Source organism: Solanum tuberosum, unplaced genomic scaffold, assembly GCF_000226075.1.
Source record: "Solanum tuberosum cultivar DM 1-3 516 R44 unplaced genomic scaffold, SolTub_3.0 scf00083, whole genome shotgun sequence".
Classification (NCBI taxonomy): domain Eukaryota; kingdom Viridiplantae; phylum Streptophyta; class Magnoliopsida; order Solanales; family Solanaceae; genus Solanum; species Solanum tuberosum.
This window is the reverse complement of record NW_006239015.1, coordinates 549,553-559,518: the sequence shown is the minus strand read 5'-3', so window position 1 is coordinate 559,518 and position 9,966 is coordinate 549,553. Positions and strand designations below refer to the sequence as shown.

At 38.5% G+C, this 9,966-nt stretch overlaps 1 protein-coding gene across 1 annotated transcript in view; it reads left to right on the top strand.

Moving 5' to 3' along the window:
• Positions 1-9,099, top strand: part of LOC102595988 (monothiol glutaredoxin-S17) — an 11,430-nt gene extending 2,331 nt beyond the window's left edge. Inside the window, exons 2-3 of the mRNA XM_006346991.2 lie at positions 1,860-1,934; positions 7,578-9,099. Coding sequence (XP_006347053.1) covers positions 1,860-1,934; positions 7,578-8,801 — 1,299 coding nt within the window. The 3' untranslated portion in view covers positions 8,802-9,099. The remainder of the gene's footprint in view (positions 1-1,859; positions 1,935-7,577) is intronic.
• The last annotated feature ends 867 nt before the right edge of the window (positions 9,100-9,966 follow it).

Below are 9,966 nucleotides of genomic sequence, written 5' to 3'. Positions count from 1 at the left end.
TATTAATACGTCCAGTGGTTTAGGCATAGGAGTGACAACTTGGAGATTATTGGTTTGAATCTGGGTTATAACTCCATGGTGTTTAGCCTTGGTGAGCAGGTTTACCATTGGTAGATTAGTCAAATGCGTGCAAGCCGGTACCGGGTCCCACCTTCATTAGTAAAAAGGACAGTTCATAAGATTTTGGCCGAACTATGAAGCTTTGTGATGTGCTATTGAAAGATATTTTGATTGACATATTGTTTCTGTTTGGAGTGTTTTTTTAAAGGTTTGTTTTGGGAAGATATGATTTGAAGGGTTTATATGATTTTGTAGTAAATGTAGCTCATTCTTGTAGTGAGAATGAGATTTTTCCTTTTGCGCAGTAAGTCTTGGTTTGTAGTAAGCAATTGTTTTGATAAGATATATAATTTTATTAATTCGGGAAAGCTCTCATGTACAAAAAGTATGCCAAGATGTATATAATCTATACAAAAATATGATTATCTACTTATACACCCAATCTTCTATACAATAGTCTAACTTTGGTGAAATTTTAGGGTGCTACTGGTAAAAGTTTTTAGGTCAAACTTGATACTAATAGAGATAAGTTTTGCAGAGGCGGAGCCAGAATTAGGTGTTTGGGGTTTCTAAATTTCAGGATAGAAGATTGATGGTAGAGTTTGAACCCGTAACACCAGTGTGAAAGGCATTTCCACCACCCCTTCCTTACCATTGAGTTGTCAATCAATTTTGTTAGGTTTCACAAGTTAATATACATAAATATTTATTTAATTTTCTAATACAAATACGGGGTATACAAAAAAGTTAGTGAGTTCGTCCGGACCCACGAACCCCCACCTAGCTCTGCCTCCGAAGCTTTGCTCTATTAGGCAGCTATTATTACCTCTTAGCTCATTGTCACATTCTCCAGAAGATGTTGAAGAAATAAAAGCAGTTTGAGGAAATGAACATGCATTATTTACTCAAATAAACACACAAAGGTAGGGAAAAACAAGTACTCCCTCTGTTCCAATTTATGTGGTACCATTTGACTTGCACAAAGTTTAAAATAAGAAAGGAAGACTCTTAAAATTTGTGGTCTAAAACAAACCTTAGTCTTTTGTGTGGCTATAAATCAATTCGTTAAGGGTAAAAGAGGGAATTTTATTGATTGTTCCTGATTATAGAAAGGTGACATTCTTTTTGGACAAACTGAAATGGAAAGCGTGTCACATAAATTGGGACAGAGGGAATAACTATGAATTTATCTCCCTGAATGGATGCACACAGAAATATGAGTTCTTGCGGTTACCCAGCTATGTTATATAAATTGAAGACTTTGTAATACGAGTTTCTTTTGGGAGGGTGGGGATAGGTATTGCTCTATTGATTTGCTTCAGTCTTACCTCAATTTGGTAGTTCAAATTTTTAAGCAAGTTAAGAAAAAGAACACCCGCGATAACTCAAATAGACACAGAAAAGATAAGGAAAAAGCTATTAACTAAGAACTTGTCTCCCTGAATGGGTGCACACGGATAGATATGTTCTTGTGGTTGGCTGGTTGCTTAGCTATATTATTTCTCTCTTGATTTTCTGCAGTCTTACATTGATTTGGTTCTTCAAATTTTACTGCTTGGATAGAATCTTCAAATTTTACTTCCTTCAAGCAGAGAAGTGGAGAACACAGGACACTCGAATAGTTGTTTGTTCTAGCATATTGAATTGGGAATGAACTTTTCTTCTATAGTAGTTGATGCCATTGTAAACTGATTCCTTAATGAATTATGTCCCGGTGCTACTGGAATTTGCTCATTACTCATTCTGATGTTTCAGCTCATTTCTGATAGTGTTCTTTTGCTTCTGTCTTTGTATTTCAGGTTGAAGCTGAAGAACAGCCTGAGATATCTGAGCTGCACTCTGTTTCTGCTGTTCCTTACTTTGTCTTCTTCAAGGTATCTCACATGGGAATTTGCTTTCGTTGTCCATGTACTGTTTCTGTTTGTAAACCTTTATTTGCTTCTGAATAGATGGGGAATGAATGTCTCACCCTCTTCTTGTGCGACTTCTACCTGCATTTCGCTCAGCTTGCTTCTGACTCCCTAGAAGCCATTCTGTGACCTTTTTTTTTGATGAAGTAAATGTTCCATTGAAGGCATCAAGAAGATGCAAATTAGTTACAAAAGTAGAAGCAAAAACAGTTGGTCTGCTGGCTCAAGTACAATTATGCTAAAACTAAGGAGCCAACAAAATTTGAAAAACTATCCAGGGAATCTACATAGGACAAATTAACCCAACTGTACAGACATATAAGGCATTCCGCTTTGAGAGAATGTAAAGGAGTTGATAGACCTTCAAAACATCTTCTGTTCCTTTCCCTCCAAATACTCCAAAAAATTGCTGCAGGTATCATCTTCCAAGTCTGTTTGATGGTGCTGTCAACTTTCCAGCAACACCAACTCTCATAAGCTTCTTTGATACTATGTGGCATGACCCAACTGAGTCCAAAAAAAGAGTAAAACATGTTCCACAATTTTGCTGTAACAGTACAATGCAGAAAAAGGTGCCTATTGCTCTCTGCTGCTTTCTGACATAAGTAGCATCCATTCACAATGATGCGTTTCCTTTTATAGAGGTTGTCTTGAGTTAGGCATGCTTCATATAGTGCAGTCCAGCAAAAACAGACGATCTTGGGCGGTAGCTTGATTTTCCAAATTAATTTCCATGGCCAGTGGTCAGTGACTGCATTAAATGCTCTTGACTGCTTGTAGGCTGCACTCACTGTGTAATTCCCGTCTCCTGTAGTACCCCATTTGAACTGATCTGTTGCCTGAGTGTTGAGAGAGAAACTCTGTAGAGTCTGTAGTAGTTTGATCAGGTCATTAAACTCCCAATCCTGCATATTCCTTCTAAACATAATGCTCCAGGTTGCTCCATCTCTATTTTGAGAAATTGTTGAGTCTGGATCCCTGGCTAAGTTGAAAAGACTTGGATAATCATCCATCAGAACTGTGTTGCGAAGCCATTTGTCTTTCCAAAATCTGATATGAAGTCCATTCCCCACTGTGAAGTGCTTATGCTGAGAAAATTTCTCCCATAGCTTGCATATGTGTTTCCAGACTCCGACCCCATAAGGTGCTTTTGAAAGACTGGTGCACCAATGACTCTGTATCCCATGCTTTGCACTGACCACATCCTTCCATAAAACATGTTCCTCCTGTGTGTATCTCCATAACCATTTCATAAGTAGACACTTATTATGCAGCGCCAAATCCTTGATCCCTAACCCCCCCTGTAGTTTAGGAAGAAGGACTTTTGGCCATTCCACCAGATGATACTTGTGCTTCTCACTATTCCCTTCCCATAGAAAATCTCTCCTGATCTTGTCAAGTTGTTCCAACACTTTGCCAGGAATAGGAAAAAGTTGCATATAGTATGTGGGAATACTATCAAGTACACTGTTGATCAGTGTAAGTCTGCCCCCTGTCGATAGGTACTGCATCTTCCAGGAGGCAAGTTTTTTCTCAAACTTCTCAATAACTCGTCCCCATATAGCTGTTGACTTATACTTAGCACCTAGTGGAAACCCCAAATAGGTTTTTGGGAATTCACCCATACTACATCCCAAGATACCTGCTAATTCTTCCAAGTTTAGCACCTCATTAACAGGATAGATCACACTTTTTAGCATATTGATGTGCAAACCTGAGAGGGCTTCAAAAATCAAAAGGGTTAGATTCAAATAGAGAACTTGACTCCTGTTTGCCTCACAAAATATCAGAGTGTCATCTGCATAAAGCAGATGAGAGATGTTTGTAGTGATCATGCTCCCCACATCAAAACCATTCAGCCATTGCAATTGCTTGGCTTTATCTAACATTCTGCTTAAACCCTCCATTGCAACTTGCAAGTATGAAGAGAAAAGGAGAAAGTGGATCTCCCTGCCTCAAACCTCTTTGTGGGGAGAAAAACCCAACTGGACTTCTGTTGATGAGAATTGAGTATTTTACTGTAGAAATGTTGAAATTGATCCAATTGATCCATCTTTCACCGAACCCCATTTGCCTAAGGATGGAAAGAAGATATGACCAATTCAACTGATCAAAGGCCTTCTCTATATCCAACTTGCATAAGATGCCCGCCCCTCCGTTTTTTATTTTCCAATCAAGAACCTCATTTGCAATCAGTGAGGCATCAGTGATTTGCCTATCTTTAAGAAAAGCATTCTGGTGTTTAGAGACTAGCTTTCCCATAACTGTCTTTAACCTTTCTGCCAGGACTTTAGCTATGATCTTGTAGACACTCCCAATTAAACTAATTGGCCTATAATCTTTGAGTTCTATTGCTCCTTTTTTCTTGGGAATGAGAGCTATGAAGGAGGCATTGCATGATCTAACCATCCAACAATGTTGATGGTAATGGTTCATAGCTGCCAGTATGTCAACTTTGATGAAGTCCCATGATTTCTGATAAAATGCCATTGTGTACCCATCTGGCCCTGGTGCCTTGTCGGGAGCGCAAGACTGAATAGCTGCCAATACTTCCTCTTCTTGAAAAGTTGCTTCCAGATTAAACTTTTCCTCAACTGAGATGGATGGAATGCCCTAAAAGTTGGCTGAAGGCCTCCACTGTTCAGGTTCAGTGTACAAACTTTCGTAAAAATCAACAGTTTCTTGCTTTATCCTATGCTTATCTTCAATGATCTCAGTTCCCACTTTATTCAGGTTCAGTGTACAAACTTTTGTAAAAATCAACAGTTTCTTGCTTTATCCTCTGCTTATCTTCAATGATCTCAGTTCCCACTTTGAGTTTGTCTATGCAATTGCCCCTTCTATGAGAATTTGCAATTTTTTGGAAGAACTTTGTGTTCTTGTCTCCCTCTTTGAGCCATAAGCATCTGGATTTCTGTCTCCATGAGATTTCCTCAGCTTTAACTAGTTGTTGAAGCTCAATTCTCAGGTTCACATCTGAATAGTTCTGGAACTGTTAATTGTCTACTCTCAGCTGCTTGCTCAAAAGCTGCCAGCTCATCTAGAGCTCTGGTTTCCTGGTCTCTACCTTGCCAAATTCTTCTCTGTTCCAGTTTGTTATATCCCTCTTCAACCTTTTCAATTTCTGAAGTAGTACAAAATCTGCCCTGCCCACTATATTGTAGCTCTGCCACCAATATTCTAGCTTCTCTAGAAACCCTTCTGATTGAAGCCACATGTTTTCAAACTTGAAGTATGAAGGGCTAACATCCCAGTCTCCGCATTCAAGTAGAATAGGTTTGTGATCAGAGATTACTTTTGGGAGAGCTGATTGTTTTACATCCTTGAATGAGTCACTCCACTCGGTGGAGATGAGAAATCTATCAATTCTAGATGCTTGCACAAAATTATCACCCCTAGACCATGTAAATTGAGCCCCTTGTAATGGCAAATCAATCAGGTTAAGGTCCTGAATGGTGTCTGAGAAGGATCTCATGGCACTAGTCCTTCTCAAGCAATTTAATTTCTCGCTTTCAAATCTGCACACATTGAAATCACCCCCTAATACCCAATGTCCATCCCATAACCCCCGAACTCCAGCAATTTCGTGCCACATCTCTTCCCTTTCCGGATCTGTGTGAGGTCCATAGATACCTGTAAAACACCATCTGAACTCCTCTTGAATGCTCTCTAGCATACAAGATATGGAATAAGAGCCTTGGAGAGTGTCTGTTTTGACCCACTGCCTTTTGTCCGTTTTTTTCTCTAATGATTTAATCAATTAGAGTTGCCAAATTTTTAATGTCATAGCCAGGTTTAATGCATTTCACTGATCTACACAATTATATGACATAATCAAGAGCTTTTCACCAGTAACAGCTACCCATGAGATGTTAGCAGGCTTTACACACTTCCTGAGTTGTACATTGATTATATGTATATCTATGAAATAATAAAATCACTGAGCCCCTGAAAGTATAGAACAATAGAAGAGAAAATCAACCTTGGATCCCTCCAAATGCTATGAAAGTGGAAATGTGGAATGACCAGGGTCGCGTTAAGATAACCTGCCACAGCAACAGCATTGCATATCTAGAAAGCACAAAAGCAACCATTACTGTTTTGGAAGCCATTCTGTGACCTTACTGTTTTGGAGGGGCAGTAGCAGAAGTAATCCTCAGCTCATGCACCAGTTATCCTAAAGAACTTCTGCTATCCCCCGGCTTAGTTCAGGACTCACCACTTGTGATGTTTGGTTTTGTATAGCTACTGGACATGGCATTGAGAATCATGATGATATTACTGCTAGTTATCTGCTCACTTCCATAGTTTTATAAACGATGAACTCAATGAATTTATTTGTGTTTTGCCAACAAATGAAGTATTGAAATGAGGATTGTGTTTCGACCTTTTTATTACATTATTAACCTAATGATTTCCATAAGTTATTTATAAAGAAAAGTGTACCTACTTAAAGGAGACCTTTTACATAGAAAATGTATGTCTTCGGAATAACAAATATAATCAGAAGATCCTCAATAATCTAATCACTTAAAAAAATAAAATTTTAACAATTTTTCAGAGTTTCTTTTTGTTCTCCAGATAGTACTTGAATATGAAACTGTCTCTCATTTCTTCATTTATTTCTATAAAGACAATGCTTGACTGTGCTCTGCCAACGACATGTCATTCTTTGTGCTCGTAATCTTTGAAAACCATATGCATCTTTAGGTGTGCATGAGCAGAGTATAAGAGCCATCTGGACCTTCATGTGATGTCGTCATGTCGCTACTATTTGGTGGCAATTAAGTGAAGGACAATGGGAAATATGCGACCTCTCTTACTGTATAAGCTTTATAAATTGTCAACACCGGCTATCTTTCTCGTTAAACTTCACGTACTTTCTACTGAAAGCATCCTTAAATTGGTAACTCTTCAGTGAACTCTACGAGTGCAGTCGGATATAGAAGTCCTAAAACAATCTTATTCTCACTTCTTGATTTCCGTAATTCTTCTATGCCAGACCAGTGCTTGGCATTTGCAAATCTTACTGTCTTCTGTTAGCCTGATTTTCATGAACATCACATCATCACGGGGTAGTTACGTTGATTGCTAGATGTTTTTTCTCTATTACACTTGTCTTCTGAAGATTCCACTGTTTGTCTTTTTGCCATTATCTTTAGGTGGCTCTGTGCAAGTCTCAGAGTAAGGCTTATGCAGTAGATAAATCATCAATGTGGCATTTCAAATTTTTGAGTCACTCACTTCTCTGAAAATGGGACAGAAATATTTGTAGCTAATTATTTTGAAAAGGTGAACATCTGTTAGCAAGATCAAGAAACATTAAATTCATTTGTATTAGCCAAACAAATATGACGGGTTTTCCTGAAAGAATTGCCTAAATCTGCCTCACACAAGTCCAAGATAACATTCTTCAAAAATTAAGTGAAGGTGTTCACTAATTGTGTGAATTTGATTTGAAAATTTGTTAGGTTCCATCCCTTAAGTGGTATTAGTAATCACTTCCATCTGTGATTGTTTGTGACATTTGAACAATTACCTTTGATTTGAACCTACGTTTTTGCTTGTTATGCCATCTATAATGTGCTATTGCTTTGCTTATTATAGGAAGGTAAGGCTGTTGATACATTGGAAGGGGCCGATCCTTCTAGTTTGGCTAACAAGGTTGCAAAAATTGCTGGGTCAATCACTCCTGGGGATCCTGCCGCTCCTGCTAGCCTAGGAATGGCTGCAGGTCCCTCTGTTCTTGAAGCAATTCAGGAATTGTCTAGAGAAAACGGTGCCCCTCAAGTGTCAAGTTCTGGTCTTGATGATCGGCTAACAAAGCGACTTCAGCAGCTGGTTTCTTCTCATCCAGTTCTGCTTTTCATGAAAGGGACCCCAGAAGAACCTAAGTGTGGTTTTAGTCAGAAAGTCGTTGACATCTTGAAGAAAGAGAAGGTCAAATTTGGAAGTTTTGATATTCTGACGGACAATGAGGTCCGTGAGGGGTTGAAGAAATTTTCCAATTGGCCAACATATCCTCAACTGTACTGCAAGGGTGAACTTCTTGGTGGCTGTGATATTGTTATAACTATGCATGAGAGTGGTGAACTTACAGATGTTTTCAAGGATCATGGGGTTGGGGTCTCTGATTCTCTTGAAACTAAACCAAATAAAACTGCGGTTGGGAAGGGTGGCATCTCTGAACAATCTGGCTTGAGTACTGCCTTGACTACTCGTCTTGCAGGTCTGATAAACTCTAGCCCAGTTATGCTGTTTATGAAAGGAACAGTTAATGAACCCCGGTGTGGATTCAGCAGAAAGGTGGTGGATATTCTTAAACAGGAGAAAGTGGAGTTTGAGACTTTTGACATTCTTTCTGATGATGAAGTTCGTCAAGGACTGAAAGTTTATTCCAACTGGTCTAGTTATCCACAGCTGTACATAAAGGGTGAACTTATTGGTGGATCAGACATTGTACTGGAGATGCAAAAGAGCGGTGAGTTTAGGAAGGTTCTAACTGAGAAGGGGATACACCAGAAAGTGAGTCTTGAAGACCGTTTAAAGAATCTACTGAACTCCTCACCTGTAATGCTCTTTATGAAGGGTACCCCAGATTCTCCAAGGTGTGGTTTCAGCTCCAAGGTGATAAATGCCTTGAAGGAGGAAGGGGTTGATTTTGGATCCTTTGATATTCTATCCGACGAAGAAGTGAGGCAGGGATTAAAGACCTTCTCCAACTGGCCAACTTATCCACAGCTGTATTACAAAGGCGAACTTGTAGGAGGATGTGATATCGTCCTGGAATTACATAACGAGGGTGAACTGAAGTCAACATTGTCTGAATAGAAGAATCCCCACCAGTCCAGGTTGCGCGTATCAGACAACATGTTAGCTGAGGCCTTACATTTTGTGTCGACGTGATTTGGTGATCTTTGAACAAAAATTTCATGTTACAAAGAGCAACATTTTTATAGACGGTTACTGTTGCTCTATATGTGTGCGAGTCTTTAGTTTGTGTTAGCTAGCCATGAATTATGTATGCTTCTGTAGAGACCCTATCTTTCTTTGGTTTCTTACTTTTCTTTTCATGGTTTGCCTGTGATCAATCCTGCTTTAATAACTTCTTTTTTGAGCCGAGGGTCTATTGGAAATAGCATGGTTCCTTGTAAGTTGAGGGTCTATCGGAAATGCGTGCATATATCCTATCCTGCTCAGACTCTACTTGTGGAATTATACCGAGTATGTGCAGTTTGCTTGTGGAGATGCATCCTTGATCCGACACTTTAGCTATTGATTATTTTTGGTCCAAAATAACCTTCACGTCGTTCGTTTCTTCCATTAGATATAAATCCATTGATCAAAGAAGATTTCAAGGTAATTAGATCAAATTCCCTTTCACGACTAATGCTACTGAAGTTTTTATCAATGAGCGTGTTAAGGTCTTAAACGACAGATAAGAAAGGATCAAGAGGAGCATTATAATTTAAGAATCTACTTCTCCTTGTTTTTCATTGAATAAGTTACATTAAAAAGTACCTTTTAATAAATAATCACTGATTTTAGCAATATTTTTTATGTAGGGCAAAGGGTCAAATATATCCCTGTACTATTGCAAATAGTTTACATATACCCCTCGTTATACTTTCGGGCTAAATATACCCTTATAGTTATACTTTGGGTCAAATATATCCCTCATCAGTTAAGTATTTGAATCTCAATTTTAAAATAGACAAGTGGAGGGTTGGGATTAATTTGGAGTACCCATATCCTTTTTTGTCCAAAATAACTCATAACCCAACCCAAATAAAGCTTCTAATATCAACATACAACAATGGAGTAATGCCACGAAAATAACAATCTTTGATTCAATTTTGACCGCTTCAATAATAACCATATTCATCTAAGTTGATGATTCTCAACATCCGAACACACAGAGTCACTTCAAAATCTCATCAACTTGAAATTTTGATGAGTCTACAGTGAAAAATTATTGAACAACTTAGAATTTTTT